Consider the following 20,733-nt stretch of genomic DNA (forward strand, 5'->3'; position numbering starts at 1 on the left):
GCATCAGGTGTGTTAACCTGGGGAGTGCTTTGTACAAACTGAATGCTTCCCCTTGCATACATTGTGCTGGTGGGCACACAATTCAGAGTGCTGGTTATGACGAACAAAGTCTCATACGTCCAGGGTATCTGAAGGATCATCCAGATCTTCTGGGGAAACTTTTTTTCTCAATCCCACCACCATCACGGTCACATTTGGTGAGGACATGAAACGGGGCCTTCTCAGTGGTTGCTCCTGGATTGTGGGAGGCTAGGTTGCCCCCTGCTCTCTGCTTTCCTTTCCCTGGAAGGTGAATACATCCCCCCAAAATAGGTCTCAGTTAGGCTGTTATGGTAGAGTCTTCTGCGGGTGGCTGTTTTGGGTTGATTTTTGTGGGGGATTTTTTTTTTTTGTATTTTTCCTTTTTGCTTTAGAATGGTTTAAAGTGTTTTCAGTGCTGTTTTGATAGAGTTACATGCATGCAGATATTTGTTTGTGTGTCAGTATGTTTTAGCTATATCTGTTTTCATTAATGCTGTGAGCCGCCTCGGATCCAGCAATGGGAGAAAGATAGGGTATAAAACAGATGAATGAATGAGGGGAAAAAATATGAAGAGCAGCTTCAGCTTATGGTCTCTGTTTATTTATTTATTTTTTTAAAATGGAAAATATATAACCTTGTTTGTTGTGCTTGCAGTATTTCATGAAATGCAAAACTAACTAACTAAATAAGCATTTATTCTATTCTCTTTTGGTTTCAGTTGAGTACAGCCCCAGTCCTACTCCTCTTATCACTGTGACACATAAGCCAGAGGAAGACACGTTTGGGGTAAGTTGTGTGGGTTAGATGGTGGGGGAAGTGGATTTCTGTTTGTTTGTTCGTTCATCAAATTTATAGCCCACCCTTCCTCCCCAAGGAGCTCAAGGCAGTAAAAACAATTACACCATTTGAATATGATAGCCATGTTCAAATATATGAAAGGATGTCATATGGAGGAGGGAGAAAGATTGTTTTCTGCTGCTCCAGAGAAGCGGACACGGAGCAATGGATTCAAACTACAAGAAAGAAGATTCCACCTCAACATTAGGAAGAACTTCCTGACAGTAAGAGCTGTTCGGCAGTGGAATTTGCTACCAAGGAGTGTGGTGGAGTCTCCTTCTTTGGAGGTCTTTAAGCAGAGGCTTGACAGCCATCTGTCAGGAATGCTTTGATGGTGTTTCCTGCTTGGCAGGGGGTTGGACTGGATGGCCCTTGTGGTCTCTTCCAACTCTATGATTCTATGATTTCAAAGCAAAGGCATTCTAAAGCAATCAAAATATTCTAATAACAATTGCAATAAAAACAAAACAAAAGCTACAGTTTAAGCATCCTAAAAACAGTTTCAGGTTGTTGTTGGTTTTTTTTTTTAAAAAAAATCTACCCATCCACCGAAAGGTACTCTACAGTCACCAAATGCCTGGGCAGACAAGAAGACTTTAAAATTACCTGGGGAACCACCACTGAAAAGGCCCTGTCACAGGTCCATAAGGTTTAAAATGGCTGGCACTGAGGAAGGAGCTGTTTTAGGGAAGAAGAAGAAGAAGAAGAAGAAGAAGAAGAAGAAGAAGAAGAAGAAGAAGAAGAAGAAGAAGAAGAAGAAGAAGAAGAAGAAGAAGAAGAAATTGTTGTTGTTGTTGTTGTTGTTGTTACGGAATAGGCCATCCCTATTTTCATTGAAGAAATGTTGGAGGGTATGTAGGTCTACTCTGAGTAAAAATTAGTTGCCATTGTGTGTCAGGAAGAAAGCTAAAGCTGACCCTTTATTTCTGTCATCCTAAAGGCAGGGGGTGCTTGTGTGTGTGCAGGGTCCATTTCTGCAGCAGAGCTTCCTAACACGCACCTCAACACACATTGGAAAGCTGCTGGAAACCCCAGGAGAGGCAAGTGCTCTTGTGCTCAGGTCCTGCTTGTGGATTTCCCACAGGACTCTGGATGGGCACCTTGAGAACAAGATGCTGGACAAGATGGGCCATTGGCCTGATCCAGTAGGCTCTTCTTGTGCTCTTACACATGAACACGACTTCCCATCTTGCTGTCTGCAGTCAGAAAGAAATGCAGAAAACAACTAGGCAGATATGATAAAAGCAAACACATAGAAATATGCACATACAACAGCAACCACCACATGTATGAATAAAAACACGACGTTAATCCAAGATTGGGTAAGGCACTAGTCTGCAAGGAACAAAACCTCTATTTTATGTGATGTGTAATTCATTTTTTAAAGGAAATGGTTGCTGGTTGCTGCTTTTTATATATAAACAAGCAAAGCAAGTTTCACAAAGCAGAATGAATATTTTCCCAAATGCAGAAGGAAGAACCCCAGAGAGAATGCTGTCTGTGTACTGAAAAGCCAGGAATAAATATTCTGTCAATATGTGCAGAAGGGAGCGGCTGCCTCCTCTTGCCTCCAACAAAGCATTCTGTTTTGAGCCAATCCTGCTGCTCTCTTCATCTCCCCCCCTCCTTTTCTCTGGCTTCATCTGAGGATCCCTCCTCCAGTGTTTTCATGGAGACGTGGTTGCTGTTTCTGCCCTTGATGAGTATTTCATGTTGCTGTCTTTGAATATTGTTTCTGGGACGTTCCCCACACTATGTGGCAGAAAACTGGGTCTCCCTCCAAGTGGATGTTTGACTGGAACTTGCACCCAAATCCTTGCTCCTTGTCATAAGAACGTAATGCTCACCTTAGTACAGGTTCCAGCTCTCATAATGGCTAACCAGATCCCTATGGGAAGCCTGCAAACAGGACCAGAGGGCAACTGTGATCTCCCTCTCCACTTGTGATCCCAAGCAACTGGTGTTCAAAAATAATGCTGAGCTAGATGGGTATATGATTTAATTCCACATAAAACATTTTCTGATGCCCTAAATCTGCCATCTCCGTGGGAGTCAGGCTGTTGGTACATCTACAGCAGTACTGTCTGTACTGACAGGTAATGGCTGTCCAAGATTTCAGACAGGGGTCTCTCTCATCTTTTCCTAGAGATGCAGGTGTTCTACCCCTGAGATATGACTCTATTTATCTCCTTTCTCTTTTACCTCTTTGCTCTCTCTTCTTTGTTTTCTGTAAATTCATCCATTGTTTTAAATAATGCACACACATGGGCACAATGTTAGATTGTAAATCTGAGTGCAAATTGCTTTGATAAGTGCAACATGGCCTCTAATGTCCAGGGTGTCCTTTTCAGGTGTCCATAGCTGTTGGGCTTGCGGCCTTTGCCTGTGTCCTCCTGGTGGTCCTCTTTATTATGATCAACAAGTATGGTCGGCGATCAAAGTTCGGAATGAAAGGTACAGATCAATTTCTTCATCCACCAATGAGTTATATCCTGGGAGGGCTGTTGGATGGGACAAGGTGGGGAGAATTATATTCATGCCAACTTTCTGACACTGGTTCTTGGTTTACAAGTATGTTCATGCTGGAAATGTGATTGCCTGTTGGAAACAGGCTTTTGTAACGCTAAGTAGCGCGAAATCGGGGATCTCTCATTTCATGAGAGCCCCCAGAAAAAGATGAATGACTTGTGTGCAGTGGTGGTCACTGCTATTAATTAATTGGTTTGTAATGTGGTCTTTGGTGGACTTCAGCTTTTAAGATTGCTTGGTAGCAAACAGTGTTTGTTCCACTGACAAAGTAAAACGTTGAGCAATTCTCTTATTGAAGCCTAAAGCTATAGGGCAGGAAAGAGGGATTGATTGTAAATATGATGAAGAATGTCACTGGGTTCAAGGTTGAATCGTGGACTGGACTCCCAGGCTCTCTGACCCTTCTCTAAGATCAGGGGCTGTACCTAATTTACACAAAGCTGATTTCTTTTCCACTGGATCTTCTGGTGCTTATTGAGGCTGCAGGCAGAGTTGGGTGAAGTTGCTGGACCATGGGTAATCCTAAGTAGACATGGGAACATAGGAAACTGTCTTACCCCATGTTAGACCACTGGTCCATCTTGCTCAGTCCTATACTATCATTCTACAATGACTGTCAGCAGCTCTCCAGGGTTTCAGGCAGGGAACATTTCCCAGCCCTACCTGGAGATGTTGGGGATTGAACCTGGGACCTTCTGCATGCAGAGCAGATGCTCTACCACTGGGCTACAGCCCTTCCCCATTTGCTGTCATGAGGTCTGGAGCACAATTGATGCTTTTTATCCTACTTAGACCAGACAGCCCTTTCTAGGCCCTGCCTTCTTCCTGGAAGTGTGAAGAGTCTTAAAAGGTTAGTCCTCTTGCCTGGAACTAAACCTACCACTAAGGAGGAGGAAGGATATGGAGGGAGAGAAAGCTGAACGCCAGTGCCACCCACTGGACTGCTTGTAAGCAGGAAGGCAGGAAGGTGGGTGGGTGATGACTGAGAGCAGACTGTTTAGGGAAGTTTCTAATGTGTGACATTTTAATGTATTTTAATCTTTGTTGGAAACCACCCAGAGTGGCTGGGGAAACCCAGCCGGATGGGTGGGTACAAATAATAAATTGTTGTTGTTGTTGATGATGATGATGATGATGATGGGGTTGTGACCCAAATGGACTAGCACCCACTGGGTTGAGAGTTTTTAAATGGGAGGTGCAGGACGGGGCGGGAAACTCATTTATATTCCAAATTCACCCAGTTGGAGCTCTGTATCCACCACTCCACACTCTGTAGCTATTACCACAAGTATCTATCAAGGGCCAGGGTAATTTTACTTTTTTCCGTTCAAAGTTTAGCTGTGATTCCTGCATTGCAGGGGGTTGCAGTTGATGACCATTGAGCTTCCACCCAACTCCACAGTGCTTTGATTGTATGATGGAAGGTTCCTAAGCTGCCTTTTGCAACAAAGCTCCCTGAAGGTGGCTTACAGGAAAAACAAACAGGAAACATTAATGGCAGTAAAATGCAATCATAATTTAAAGCAGCGGCTGAGATGTTTGAAAAGCCACCCCACACACGTGTTCAGTTCAACTGGCTAACGAGAGCAAATTTAGAACAGACAGTTTAAAATGAGCGGCAAAATGAAGCATTAAAAAGTTCATCTTAATACCATGGTGTGATAAATATGCAAGCTGAAAAAATTCTCTCTGAAGCTGTCCACAAGTTGTGATTGGCCAGTGTATTGCATGATCCTCCTTGGACGTGTGTGCAGTTTTCAGCTGGTGTTGGGTCTTTTAACAAGGAATAACCGTTCTTCCTTTGATAAGCTCTTGTACCAAGTTGTACTTTCCATTACTTCTCTCGTAAATCATAGCCATAAATGTCCCTCTGCAGAGTTAATTCTTTCTTTCTTTTTTAGAGGCTTTTTATCGGTAAGGTTGTTAAGCAGAATCCGCAGTACATGAATGTGCCTCAACCCTTGGAGAGCTCCTTTCCCCCTTCCCTGATTTATCTAGTCGGGAGCTCAGCATAAGCTCACAAGGAATGACTGAAAGTTTCCTATTTATTTTCTGGGGGCATTTATCCAGGCCACAGCATCTTTGGGACACTTAGCCACGGAAAGTAATTGGGAGGCATTTAAATTGGATACAGAGCCCACAAATTCCCAAATTGTTGTTGCATGCACAGTTGGTTTAATTGCGCACCATTCCCTGTTCATTAGCACTGAGTTAATGCCCATCTGAATCATTTGTTGGCTTAACAGCGCACATTTCAATTTGCCATGCTGGGTCAGGCAAATAAAAAGGCTTCCTTCCTCGGCAGGCCAAGTGATGGCCACTGTGGAGCATTATACTTGAGGCAGGGTTTGAAAATGTTTGAAAACTTCAGCTGGTCCAGTATCCCACTCTCACCTAGAGAAGGGAAGACTGGCTGAGAGGTGACATGATAGCCATCTGCAAACATCTGAATGACTGTCACATCTTAGAATCTTAGAACTGTAGAGTTGGAAGGAGCCACAAGATTCCTCTAGTCCAGGAGTGGCCAAACTTGGTCCACCAGCTGCTTTGGGACTACGATTCCCATCATCCCTGACCATTGGTCCTGTTAGCTAGGGATGATGGGAGTTGTAGTCCCAAAACAGCTGGAGGGCCAAGTTTGGCCATGCCTTCTCTAGTTCAACCCCCTGCAATGCAGGATTTTATTTTATTTCCCCCCCAGTGTGGGGCTTGAATCCATGACCCCAAGATTAAGAGTCTCATGCTCTACCACCTGAGCTAAGATGGAACCACCTTGTTTTCTGCTACTTCAGAGGGTCGGACCCAAACCAATGGATTCAAATGACAAGAAAAAAGATTCTGACTATACCTTTCTGACAGTAAGAGCTGTTCGACAGTAGAACGGACTCCCTCAGAAGGTGGTAGACTCTCCTTCATTTGAGGTTTTTAAACAGCGATCAGGTGACCACCCGCCAGGAATACTTTAGCTGTGATTCCTGCATTGGACTAGTAAGCCATAATGAACACATATTCCTAATATTTAAATTTGGGGGGGGGTCTCCAATCTTTCGTGGCTGGGGCCACATTTGGAAATCTAAGAAACTGTGATGTTCCATTTGCAAAACATGCTCTACTATTGTCTTTCCCCTAAAAAGAAAAAAGAAAAAGAGCAGTTACTGCTCCTGTTGCTTATCTCAGTAATCTCTGGTCCCTGGATATTACAAAAATTTCTTCCTGCCACCTGAAGAATAAATGGAATGACTGCTCTAGTACACCCCCTCTGAACTGAGTGGCTACTTGGGGGGCAGGGTGGGATTTCAACTCAGCTTTAGTTTTAACCAACAATTCTAATTCTTGGGTTGAGGTGTCTATGGAGTAGCCTTCCTCTGTATGAGGCCCTTCAGACATTTGGTTAGAAGTTAGCAGAGACAAAGCCTTCTCTGTATTGGCCCCTGGTTTGTGAAATCATTCCCCAAATGTGTTCTCCTGCTGCTGTGACTGCTCTGTCCATTAAAACTCACCCGTTCTCCTGTGACTGATAATAAATGACATTGATCTTCTGCTTAATTCTTGTGAGCCATGCACTTAGGTTTTAGGTTGTATAGTTTTATGGTGGATAGTTACAGTCTTTTTGTATTATTTTGAAATTTAGTTGTTAGCAACATAGCTGCCCAACGTACTGGAAAAGTAGGACATAAAGGGTTCAGATATATCTGGAAGTTCATGAATAGTTTAGGCCTGTGACTAATGGTAGTTCTACTCAGAGAAAACCCATTGAAAACAATGGATAGTACTTACATCAATTAATTTCAGGGGGTCTACTTGAGTATAAACGGACATTGATACAGCTTTAAATAATGACTTTTTAATTCATTTTTAAAGGTTGTCAATCAGTTTGATCTGAATGAAAACCCTCTCATTCCGAGGCCTTAGAAACCTTAAGCTTATGAGATGAAAGGAGATGTGGGGAGGAGAAAACCATGGAAAAAGAGGAAGTCTAATCAATGATTGCCTGCAACACATTCTGTGATGTTTTAGGAATTACATTATCATTGGCTCATTTGGTATTCGTTTCTAATAGCACCGATCAGAGCAGCTATATGAATGTGGATGTCAAAAGTACTTGCAGTGCCGTTCTGGTGTAATTTAGAATCAGTTAATAGGCACTTAAAGCAAAGTGGTTGCCTATCTGATTATGACTAGGGGTCCTTAATGCTTCCCCCCATAAACATATGGTAACTGTCCTCTGAGCTGATAGTCTAACAATGCCAGCATTCTTAAAAAAATATATATTTAAAAAGCAGACCAACTCTTGCAATGTCATCTTGGAGACATGCAGAAGAGGTCTGACAGAGCCAAGCTGGAGCTGTGGATATCTGTTATCACATCTGGGTTTGCAGTGGGTGTTTGCCCCCCCCCCAAGTAGCTTGTGTTGGACTCTAGAATGCAAGATTCTGATTCAGAATAAGCAGAAAGTCTGTCACTGTTAACCAGGCAATGATAGAATACATATACTAGGTCCAGCCATTCCAGAGACATCAGATCACTGACCAATTGCAGGGGGCCATGCTGCAGACAAACCTATTTCTTTCTGTTCTCTGATGCAGTGTTTCCCAACCAGTGTGCCTCCAGATGTTTTGGGACTACAACTCCCATCATTCCTGACCACTGGTCTTGCTAGCTAGGGATGATGGGAGTTGTAGTCCCAAAACATCTGGAGGCACACTGGTTGGGAAACACTGCTCTGATGTATGCCAAATCCCAGATAGCTCACTAGACTGGGTTTGGTGTGTGTGTGTCTCAATAATAATAATAATAATAATAATAATAATAATAATAATAATAATAATTTATTACCTATACCCCGCCCATCTGGCCGGACCTCCCCAGCCACTCTGGGCAGCTTCCAACAGAAGAATAAAATAACCAATTAAAGATTAAAAGCCTCCCTAAACAGGGCTGCCTTCAGATGTCTTCTAAAAATCTCGTAGCTGTTTTTCTCTTTGACATCTGATGGGAGGGCGTTCCACAGGGCGGGCGCCACTACCGAGAAGGCCCTCTGTCTGGTTCCCTGCAACTTGGCTTCTCGCAACGAGGGAACTGCCAGAAGGCCCTCGGCACTGTGTCTCAGTGTCCGGGCAGAACGATGGGGGTGGAGACGCTCCTTCAGGTATAGAGTGCCTGATGAACAGGGATGGACAAATTTGTCAATTTCTCCAAACTTCAGTTAAGATCTCCACATTTTTAAACCAGTTTGCAATATTTTTTCAGAAAAGCATCACCGTGAAAATTCCTCAATGACCTGGAGCAAATTGCATCTAATATAACATTTTTGTGTGCAACGTTGTCTAACCTACATATTTTTTTTTTTTGCAAAGCGACTTTTCTTAACATGATGCATTTCTGCACATTGCTGTCATTAATATGTGTGTCCTAATTCACACATTTCTCCAACATATGCATCTTTGTTCAAAACATTTGGTTGGAGAACAGCATCGCAAAATTCAAAGTGGATAGGCCAGTCACTTACTGTAGCTGTCAGAGAACTCATTCCTGATTAATATTCCTCCATAGTGTATGTGAATGTGTGTGAGAGAGGAGAGAGCTTGAGAGAGACAGCGACAGCTCTCCAAACTTGATATCTGAATTGCATTCAATATGCATATGTTTTGCTCATATAACACATAGTTCCATCCTTGATCCTCAATTCAAAATGTGAGTTCTCGCTTGCATCGCTGCTGCCGGCTCTTACCTGGATTTGCTTTTGTGCTGTGTCGAGTGCAAAAGTTTTTTCTTCTTCCCTAAAGTCATCTGAGCTTTCGGGCATTCTGAACTTGTCAGGGTTTTGACCTTTCTGTGTTTGTATTGCCGTTGTTTTATTGGGTTTTAAAAGCCTCTGGATCCGTTCCCTTTGCTCAACATTCCTTATTTTCACCTGCCTTTGAACCTGAGAAGTGGTTTCAGAGGGACTCGTAGCCACAAGTGCTTTATCTCTTGCCAAATTGAAGAGATATCTATTTTGATTTCAGCATCGTAAAAGCTGCCTGGTTCCTTTTCTGCAGGTAGCCTGCCACCCATTAAAGAAAACCGAATCTTGGGTCATAAAAAAGCAATAACCAAGCAGAATGTCTGTGCAACCTCTCATAATTGCACCCCTATAGCAAAAAGATTGCATAGCAGGACCCAAAGGCTCTCCCAACAAGTCACCCCCTAGTCTTTTCACAAAACTTGGACACAGTTTCACTGCTGGATCCAGCCAGGCTAAAGGCCCAATGGTCCCCTGTTAATTTCCACATTATATTTGAGAAAACTGATGGAAAATTCCACATGTTAAGTGCTCATTTTTGTTTTAGTTGATTCTAGAAAAGAAAGAATCCAGGGACCCAGGTGGCGCTGTGGTTAAACCACTGAGCCTAGGGCTTGCTGATCAGAAGGTCGGTGGTTCGAATCCCCGTTGCTTGGTCCCAGCTCCTGCCAACCTAGCAGTTCGAAAGCACGTCAAAATGCAAGTAGATAAATAGGAACCGCTACAGCGGGAAGGTAAACGGCGTTTCCATGTGCTGCTCTGGTTTGCCAGAAGCGGCTTTGTCATGCTGGCCACATGACCTGGAAGCTATATGCCGGCTCCCTCGGCCAATAATGCGAGATGAGCGCGCAACCCCAGAGTCGGTCACGACTGGACCTAATGGTCAGGGGTCCCTTTACCTTTACCTTTAGAAAAGAAAGAAATCAGCTTGCAGCAGGGCCGTCTTAAGCGTACCTGGCACCCTGGCGCCGTGGTACGAAGATCCCTCCGGCGCCCCTCCCGTCCCGTTTCGCAGCACGGCTGTCTGGCGGGCGCAGTGCACAGCACAGCTGCCTCAGGCACAGCAGCACAGCGCCCCCCTGGCACATTGCGCCACCCAGACTTGCCTTAGAGCCGGCCCTAGCTTGCAGCCCCCTTGACCTAGAAAATTGTGGACTTAAAGGGTGGTATATGGCATAATATTATTCCTTCCTATTGCTTTCATAGGGGAATCCTGGGGGAACATAAGCACATATGTGGCGGTAAAGGGTGAGGGAATAGTGATGTTGTCCAATGACATTGGTTGTTGTGTCATACCATGCACAACAAAATTTGGTGTGAACAAAATTTTGCATTATGTGCCAGTACATTGGTCAACGTTTATGTAACACAACAAGTGCTGCAGTGTGAAAAGAACATTAGAAAATGCCATAGAGGTGCTAGCATTATGATCAGGAAAGCTAACACAATCTTCCCCATGTCTGAAAGCACACTGAGTCCTGACCCTGTACTTACAATGCCTATTGGAAGATCACAAGCAGGACATGAGCTTAACAGCACTCTCCCCTCTTGTGATTCCTAGCAGCTAGTATACAGAGTCATGCTGCCTCGAGACAGGGAAGGCAGAACATAGCCATTGTGGTTAGCAGCAACTGATAGCTTTATCCTCCATGAATTTGTCTAATCCGCTTTTAGAGCCATCCAAGTAGGTAGCCATACGCCGGATCTCATGGGAATGAATTTAACAGTTTTGCAGTTTTAACTGTGCACTGTGGTAAGAAAAACTTTCTTTTGTCCTGAATTCCCCAGTGTTCAGCTTAATCGGATGGCTCTGAGTTACAGTAGGGTAGAAATTCTTCCTATCTAAACCCTGTGCATAATTTTGTACAACTGTGACATGTTTCCCTTACTCAAGTTTTCCCTAAACCAGGGTTTCCCAAACTGGGGTCTGCAGCTGTTTTTGGACTACAACTCCCACCATCCCTAGCTAGCAAGACCAGTGGTCAGGGATGATGGGAACTGTAGTCAAAAAACAGCTGGAGATCCAAGTTTGGGAAACAGTGCTCTAAACTAACCCCTCCCCAAATTTTGTAACCTTTCCTCATAATATACTCCAACCCTTGAGTTATATGAGCTACAGACTTTAGGATGGATGTGATAACCATTTGCGAACTGCAAGTACTTTCTCTCACTGCAACTGGGACTTGCTGGTGGCTGTGTGTCCTGTTCCTACCTTACCTGGCCAATGCTGTGTCATCTTTGGTGAGTTGGAGGAACTGTCCAACAGATTAAGGAACAGGTCTGTGGCAAGGCTTTCTAGAGTGCAAGGAACTGGAGAGGAGAAATTGTTGCACTAGCAACAGCCATGCAACAACTCAGGAGTTTTGTGCTGTCCACCTTTTCCTTGAGACCCCTGATCTGGAGTATGCACAAATTCTTGCTTCCTTCCCCCAAGGCTTCACGCCTCCAGATATTTACAGTGCCCTCTGGACTGGGCATCAGCTCAGACTTTTTTCAAAAAATATATAATTTTTATTGATTTTACACATTAAGAACAAAACATACATAACATAATATCCACCTTTTTCCAATCCCCCCTCCACAGGCCCCCTCCTGCCACGAGAAAGTCCCATGAAGGTAGACAGTCAAAGGTGGTCCATTTTATAGTTGGATTTATCCCCTCCCCCCTCTCCCCCACCCCAGAGCCCCCTCCTGCCACCAGAGAGCTCCAGAATAACAAGGAAGAAAGGAGGAGCGTATCCACCCAACTATTTATCCAAATATACTTTTAAACTAAAAAAGGCTAAAAAAGAGAGAAAGAAAAAAAGAAAAAACCCACCAAACCCCCCCAAAAAAAGAAAAAAGAAAAAGAATTATCCACCTTTTTCCAAACCCCCCTCCACAGGCCCCCTCCTGCCACGAGAGAGTCCCATGAAGGTAGACAGTCAAAGGTGGTCCATTTTATAGTTGGATTTGTCCCCCCTCCCCCCCACCCCAGAGCCCCCTCCTGCCACCAGGGAGCTCCAGAATCAGCTCAGACTTTTCACCGTCTTTGCTCTTGGGGACTTGGAGGAAATGGTGAACAGAAGGTGGACATCAGGTTCCCTAACTCTTAGGACTCCCCAGTTGGGGTGTCTTCTTGGGTGGCAAAATCTCTGAGCACACTAATGAACACCCTAGCTCTTCTTGACCCCAGTATGTGCTGGCACAGTCTTCTGCCTGGCCACAGCCAAGTCTGATTTTAGGCAGAGGCTGACCCAGACACATGTGATTGGATCCAACTTGAAAAATGCCTGTAGTTTTCTCATCAAATGAGTTTAGCTGCATACCTTCCAGGAAGTTTGTCTTGGAGAGAACTTCTGGGCTCAGACTCTCACAGGAACCTCCATGATCGAGGTTCACAAGTGAGCTGGGAACTCTATTGTCAATGTGCATCAGGCAACGGCTTGACCTTGATTGCCTAATTAGTGTTGGAAAGATCTATAAAAGTGACACCGCTGTCCTTTCCCCCAGCAGAAATGTATCCTGGCGTTTCTCCTTCTTTCCAGCCAAAATCTTTTAGTGTCCATGTCTGGCTTATTCCTCTCCTTCCCCCAGCGAGTGCTCTAAGTACACACAAGTGACTCCTAAAAGTTGTTTGTGGCCAGCCTGGGATGCAATGCACTAACATAGGAAATGAGTGGAAATAAACTTGCTGGTTTACAAAAGCCCAACTGAATCTCCATCCTGAGAGTCTGATATCTGCCCTTTGCAGATTTCTGCCTCTTTGCCTGGTATGATGTTCACAGGATGTTGGAAGCGGCAAGGCCGTGGTGCCATTGGGTTAATGAGGAGCAGCAGGAGGCTGGTGACCTGGCAGAATGTTTCTAGAGTCATGCAAAGCTTCAAACTTTTGCAGCTGTTGTTGGAGCCTGCAGGAAGGGGAGGGTAAGGCTGAGTCAGGGTGAAGGAGCTGAGAAGGCCTGCGTTGCTCGCAGCAAATTTGGAAGCCTCCAAGTCACATGGGTATTTGGTGTCCTGCTTTTCTCTTTGTGCCAGCATTTCAGCTTTAGCCCTCTCAAAATCCAACACTGCTGCACTCCTCACTCATCAAAGCCTTGATATTCCCTTGGTAAAGAAAAAAAAAATAAGTGCCCTCTCCCTGACATTTTCTCCCCTATTCTTCTGCCCTTTTCAGTTCCATCTTAGGTGTGTCACTAGTTTTTATGTATGCTTTTTTATTATTATTATTCTCTCCCTCCCCCTGCTATGTCTCTCCCATTTCTTTTAGAGCAAACATTCAGCAGGGGTAGCCAATGGAGTGGATGTTATGAACTACAACTCCCATCAGCCTCAGCAAGCTTGGCTAATAGCCAGGAATGATGGGAACTCTAGTCCAAAACATCAGGAGGACACCATGTTGGCTGCCTCTATTCTGCAGCAAGAACCACTAACACGGTCACTTCAGCTTTACAGCTGCGCCTAAAGGTGTGTAATGAAGATGCCAGGCGAACTTCCCTGGGGAGAGCATTCCACAGATGGGGAGACACTGCAGAGAAGGCCCTTTCTCATGTTGCCGCCCTCCAGACCTCTCAAATAGGCGGCACACGGAAGAGGGCCTCAGAAGATGAACTCGGGGTCCAGGGAGGGTCATATGGAAGGTGGCTCTAACCACTCTCCCCAGGGAGGCTCAGCTGGCGCCTTTGTTATTTATGTTTAGGTGCAGGGCAAAAAAGTTCCTTTTCTCACAGGCCTTTGGCTAATTCAACAATCTATGGACTTATAACTGTATGTGTATATAGTTTTTGTTTGTTATGTGTTTTTGTGTTTTTATATTACAAAGCACCCTGTGATCCTCGGATGAAGTGCGGTATAGAAATTTAGCAAATAACAGGAGCAGCAGCCACACCTTGGGCCTTTCGAGTCAATCACTTCCAATTAAAGCAGTTGTGGAAAGATGTCTGAATGCCAGTACCTATGCATTTTTTGTTTGTCTAAATTGAAGAAGCAGCACCTCTTCCCTTGCTGCCAATAACGCCAACCCTTCAAGCTGTTGTCGTAGTTAAGGATAATTAACAGTTTTCCAATGACAGGAAATCATTAAAACTTCCCTGATTTGACTTCCCTGGAGACAAACGTTCTTTACCTATCTATGGAACACATTCCAAATATAGCAACCACACACATTTCCCAGCTCCGCAAGTGGCTTGGGCCAAGTGGGGACAGATTGGGGTGTGTGTGAAAGGATAGGGTTGGCTGCTCTATAGACACTTTCTTTCAGCTGAAGCTGGAGAGAGAGAGAGAGAGAGAGAGAGAGAGAGATCTGGGGCAGAATTTGCCGAGCTGATTTCAGATGGGATGTCGTTTTCCATTTCCCCTTCTCTTTCTTATTGGGAGTGAATCGTGAAAAGCTAGTCTCTGTGAGCTGCTTGAATGAGTCTTGCTTCTCGAAAGGCAGGCCACTGTGGAACCAAAATGCTATTCTGGTCTTCCCTGTGGATGCGTCCCGAGCTCCGCTGGCACACTTCAAAGGAGATATATTGCACTGTGCATCCTTAACTAGAAAACAAAGGATTAGGTGCTTTTCCAGCCAGCCCTTGGAAATGCCATGTTCTCTGTCCTGAAAAGTGATGTGTCCATCTTCTTCTGGAAGCAGTGTGGGAAAAAATGACTCTGCCCCTTGTCTCAGACCTCTGTGGCCCTTACTCTGGGTCTAGGTCACTGTTGTGGATCATTATGAATCCACCCACTTCTGCCTCTGGCCCAGTCTGCCACTGGCAAGTGGCCCTCAGAAGGTGGCAGATGAGGAAATGTGGCCCTTGGGCTGAAAAAATGGTTTTCAGCCCTGCTTTACTAGCTACTGAGCAGGATATTTTAACTTTCAAACTTTCTCATCACTTGCCCTTTTGCCCAGGATCATATCTAATTAACTTCTGGAGCTCCTACACGTTCCAAACACTCAAGTTATCACCATCTCCTCTTGTGCATCGAGCTATATTCTTTTACCTCCCAGGCTCCTGTTTATTGCTTGGGTACAGCACTCAGTTTCAAGAACAGTTTCCATTGCGAATTCACCGTTGATTAAAAACTGTAGCGCAGGAAGCACGCTGGGAAGGAGGAGACAGGGATGAGAAGGGCAGCAGCGTCGAGCCTCGCTAACCGATTGAACGGTGACGTATGTAGTGGTTTCTTGATGGGCCTTGCATGGTTTGCAAATGGACCATTCAGGGCAATTTCTTCCTTGCTGTTAAAGGAAGTCATTAAAAAGAAGAGAGAAAGGAAGCAAATAAATTCTGCAAGGTAGAACACAGTGCACGAAGCAGTGAACAGGGGCGGGGGAGACCCAACCCCCTTCGGTTTTAATTAATGTTTAAATTAGGATTAATTTAGTCTGCTGTTACCTTCTTCTGGAAGGTTGCTGCAAGCCCATTAGGGGTGATAAAATTGTGCTTTGTAGAGGCTGCTGGTCAGCATTCATCCTGCTCTCCATTCTTTGGCTTGCTTTAAGGGGATCAAAGTGCTGTTTTGTTTGCATTGGCTCTGCGGCCGAGGATTTGAATTTCCCTGTTTTGCTTTCCCCCATTCATGGAGTGCTGGGGAATACTGCTAGACAGTTCCCAGAGCCCAGTCCTGTGGATTTGCTTTCTTGTCATTTGGTGTAGGCCTGTTTGGTTCAAGGACACATTTCTGAGTTCAAGGCGACGTTTCAGTCAGGCAAAAGCACTCAAAGAAAAAGCAAAGTAGGGCTAGTGAGGAATGTGGCTGAGGCCAGTGTGTGGCCTGAGTTGCAAGGGCCAGATTGAGAGGCCTGGGGGCCACTTTGGGACCCTGGGCCTGAGGTTCCTCATGTCTAGAATGAATGTCTAGAATGTGGGTGTTCATCCCAGCTTGAGTTGCCGAGTCTGAGCTCCGCCGCTTCCTCCTCCAGCAATGAAGTCCGCACTTTCACTTTCTTCATTTTCCCCTCTTCTCGCAGATTCTCTCGAGCCTACAATTTTTTGGACAGGCTATTTCCGGGGTCTCTGCATCAGAGTTTGAATTCTAACAGTCTGTGCCCCCCCCGGGCTTCTCCTCTTCCTGCTCTTTGTTCTGTGAGATCAGGCTCCCACTGCAGCTTGGCTGCTCCTCCGCCACATCACATTCCAACCCAATCACATCCCTTGCGTTCTCAGGCTCTGCCAGCGGAGGCACGAGAGGCTTGGGATTCACAGAGCTGACACGGGTAGTGGGTAGGGGTGACGGTTGATTGGCTGCAGCCGCGAGCTGCAGATTGTCATTGGCGATTTGGTGTGTGATTGGTGGCTGTGGCAAGGGTTTCTTTGTATTGGCTGCGGTAAATGGGTGTGTGATTGGTTGTTTTGTCAAGGGCCGCTGAGGATTGGCTGCCGCTGTGGTAATTGTGCTCGCTATTTACTTCCGCTGTTGGCGATTGGGCAGACGCCTGTTGCAGATGCAAGCGATTGTCAGTGAGTGGCGTGAACAATTTTAACCATTGGGTGAGTGATTTACTGCATTCCCCCCACCAAATAAAGCTCAACAACTCTGGGTAATCTGCCGCCCCCCCCAAAAAAACCTCCAATCCTCCCCCCAAAAGTTTGGACCATTTTCTGAAATTGGAGCCCCCCAAAATAGAGGGTGTCTTATACCCAGGGGGTGTTATACACAGAAAAGAACGGTATGTGTTATGTTACGGGTCAAGAAGAGGCTGTGCAAATATATTATGTTCAGGAACAGCTGCCACCTAATTGCTCTGTCATCTACCATCAGCCATAGGAAAGAGTCCAAGAAGCACCTTTTCTCCGACTTCTTAATTTTTGGATGTAGATTGCTTGATGTGTAGTAAATTCAAAGTATTTCCCCACTGAGCTGCTGCCTGAAGTGGCATGGACCTGTTCTGCCATCTCAAGTTTCTTCCAGCTCGGGTTTGCTGCATTTAAGCGGCCACAATCCAGTGGTAGAGCACACACTTTGCTAGCTGTAATGTCCTAGGTTCAGTCCCTTTCACATCTAGTTAAAATATAGTAGGTGTTCGGAAAGACCTCTGCTGGGGACTGAAAATCTGAAGCTCAGTGGTAAAGGATCCGTTTTGTCTGAAGACGATCCCAGATTCTGTCTTTGGCATCCCCAGATAGAACTGCAAAAGATTCCCTGCTTGAAATCCTCGGATGTCACTGCCAGTCAGTGTAGACCATATTGAGCTGTGGAATATGGAATGCCCTGTGGAACGCCCTCCCATCAGATGTCAAGGAAATAAACAACTATCTGACTTTCAGAAGACATCTGAAGGCAGACCTGTTTAGGGAAGTTTTTAATGTTTGATTTTTTAAAATCATTTTTTATTAATTATTATTATTATTATTATTATTATTATTATTATTATTATTATTATTATTCTGTTGGGAGCTGCCCAGATGGGCAGGGATTTATTTATTAATTAATTATTAGACTCTATAAGGCAGCTTCATCCATTCCATCAGCACCAACTACAACTCCCATCATGCCTGGACTTTGGCTGTGCTGGCTGGAGAGTTGTAGCTCCAGAACGCGGAGGAGCACAACTTCTATGTTGTTGTTGTTGTTTAGTCGTTTAGTCGTGTCCGACTCTTCGTGACCCCATGGACCAGAGCACGCCAGGCACTCCTGTCTTGCACTGCCTCCCACAGTTTGGTCAAACTCATGTTCGTAGCTTCGAGAACACTGTCCAACCATCTCGTCCTCTCTCGTCCCCTTCTCCTAGTGCCCTCAATCTTTCCCAACATCAGGGTCTTTTCCAGGGAGTCTTCTCTTCTTATGAGGTGGCCAAAGTATTGGAGCCTCAGCTTCACAATCTTTCCTTCCAGTGAGCACTCAGGGCTGATTTCTTGAAGGTTTGATCTTCTTGCAGTCCATGTGACTCTCAAGAGTCTCCTCCAGCACCATAATTCAAAAGCATCAATTCTTCGGTGATCAGCCTTCTTTATGGTCCAGCTCTCACTTCCATACATCACTACTGGGAAAACCGTAGCTTTAACTATGCGGACCTTTGTTGGCAAGGTGATGTAGGCAAGGTGATGTAGGCAAGGTGACAACTTCCATACCCCTGTCTTAATAAGAAAGTTGCAAGCTATGAATCTTATCCAAGAATCTTACTACTAGGAACACATGTGATGCTGGAGAGCCATCATAGGAATAAACTATACTGGGATAGATAGGTGGATCATCTGACTTGTTGGAAGGCACCTTCTAATGCATAGATCCAGTCTGGTGTATGGATGGGTTGTTCCTGGTAAGTTTCCCTTTTTATTTCCCTCTTAAAATAATAATAACACGACAATCTTCTTTAGAAGTAGGAGTAAAGTTTACTTAAATTCAGTTCACAGCAGTAATCTGAAGGCAGGTTTTATCTTGTGGTTTCAGTTACATTTATAGAGAGAAGTCTGAGCTAGTCCTCAGACAGTATACAGTGGTACCTCTGGTTGCAAACTTATTTTGTTCTGGAGGTCCGTTCTTAACCTGAAACTGCTGTTAACCTGAGGTACCACTTTAGCTAATGGGGCCTCCCGCTGCCGCATGATTTCTGTTCTCATCCTGAAGCAAAGTTCTTAACCCGAGTTCCTATTTATGGGTTAGTGGGGTCTGTAACTTGAAGCGTCTGTAACCTGAAGCATCTGTAACCCGAGGTACCACTGTACTGCCTTGTGGCTTCCATCCTCTGTAAGAATGAGCCAGAAGACAAGTCCAGAAGGAGAAAATAGGAAAAAAAAGAGAAGATGGTTTTTACAAGATCTGCTAGGGTCACGCCCATCCACCTGGTCACACACAGGGGGAAGGAGGCTCCAGAACAGGGATGACAGAAAGTCCTCCCTGTCTGGAGCTACATTCCCCTGTGTATTCACTCTAGGCAACAGGAAAAATGTTGCATTTGACTGCTTCAATGAAGATACATCCCACAGTCTTCTCCCTGCAAATGGGGGCTGTGGGTTAAGCCAGGTATGCCCAAATTTGCATCTCTGTGCCAAACTGGATCCCTGTCTGACACAGCTCAGCATCTGCTTCTCACACAAAAGCCTGCAGCGTCAAGACAGCTGCTGGAATTGGGGGCAGAGTAGCTGTCCCTTTTGTTGCTGACAAGACAATTTCCATCTGATCCCCTAAAAGCTCTTGTGACATCCGCAATTTTCCAGATGGATAATGAAAACCTGTAAGCCGGGGCGTCTCGGCGGCTTTTGATGCGCCTGCCCGTGGAGCTGCATCCAGCGGTTTTCATATCTGCTGACAGGACTTAATAATCATTACGCTAAGTGGAGCCGTCACGGCGGGAGCAGGTGAGGCTGCTGTCCTTGGATGGAGGCATATTCTTCTTCGTTCATGACGCCGATGTGTGATGAAAGAGGCTGCTTGGAGCCAGTGTGCCCTGAGCAAAATCTAGTTGGCCTAACCTGGTTTGCTCCTAGGAATCCAAACATCCTGCTTCCGTTTGGATGAGGACAGACACTGGAAAGTGTTTCGTCTCCTGCTGACCTTGATTTAGTTGCAGAGAAGAAATGTAGAAGCATCTGCTTTCCATGCAGAAAGCCTTAGGTTCAATCTCTGGAATTGCCAGGTAGGGGTGGGAACGACCCCTGTCTGAAATCCCAAAGGGCTGTTGGCTGTCAGTCTACTGAGGCAGAAAAACTGATGGTCTGACTTAATATAAGGCAGTTTCCTATTATTATTATTATTATTATTATTATTATTATTATTATTATTATTGGGGAGGGAAGTGGTAGGGCACCTGCTTTGCATGTAGAAGGTCCATGGCTCACTCACAGAAGTGCCCATTTGTTGGCCCAGAGCAAAGGTACCTGTTGTTTGCCAAGTTAAGGCTTGTGTCCATTCCCTGTTCCAAAGGAAGAGGCAGGGGGAATGTAGATTGTTACTTTATTTTAAATTACTGGTAGTTTTTTTTAAAAAATAAATTCTCTGTGTGTTTGTGTGTGTGAGAAAACAAACAAATGAACAAGGAAAAGTGCATACAGCGTCTCCGCTTTCAATTCATAGAGTCTTTTTCACAGTTTGTGTACATTTGGAATGAGACATTATTGTCATAAATATTGGGGGGCAGGGGGGTAGTGATATTTTGTTGTATTGCATAGTGCTTGTGGGATGCGGGTGGAAATGTATTCTAAACCACTAAACTTCTTGGCCTGGCCGATCAGAAGGTTGGTGGTTCAAATCCCTGTGACGGAGTGAGCTCCCATTGCTCTGCCCAGCTCCTGCCAACCTAGCAGTTCAAAAGCACATCAAGTGCAAGTAAATAAGTATGTACAGCTGTGGCAGGAAGGTAAATGGTGTTTCTGTGTCCTCTGGTTTCCATCACGGTGTTCCATTGCGCCAGAAGCAGTTTAATCATGCTGGTCACCTGACCCGGAAAGCTGTCTGTGGCTCCCTCGGCCTGAAACTGAGATGAGCACCACAACCCCATAGTCACCTTTGACTGGACTTAACTCCCCAGGGGTCCTTTTCCTTTTTATAGTGCTTGTACAGGGTTGGTCCTTTATTTATGTAGTTATTTATTTTTATTAGCATTGTGAGGGATTGGAGGGTCCAGAGCTTGCTTGGTTGTGTGTAGGTTGTTGAGTCA

General features: G+C 45.0%; 1 protein-coding gene across 4 annotated transcripts in view; it reads left to right on the forward strand.

The window, feature by feature from the left end:
- The window catches only part of NTRK3 (neurotrophic receptor tyrosine kinase 3), a 416,191-nt gene that overhangs the window by 189,751 nt on the left and 205,707 nt on the right, over window positions 1-20,733 (forward strand). For all 4 annotated transcript variants that reach the window (XM_060282684.1, XM_035131834.2, XM_035131835.2 and 1 more), the window contains exons 10-11: window positions 741-808; window positions 3,211-3,313. In XM_060282684.1, coding sequence (XP_060138667.1) covers window positions 741-808; window positions 3,211-3,313 — 171 coding nt within the window. The remainder of the gene's footprint in view (window positions 1-740; window positions 809-3,210; window positions 3,314-20,733) is intronic.

The sequence above is a fragment of the Zootoca vivipara genome, chromosome 14, assembly GCF_963506605.1.
Source record: "Zootoca vivipara chromosome 14, rZooViv1.1, whole genome shotgun sequence".
Taxonomy (NCBI): Eukaryota; Metazoa; Chordata; class Lepidosauria; order Squamata; family Lacertidae; genus Zootoca; species Zootoca vivipara.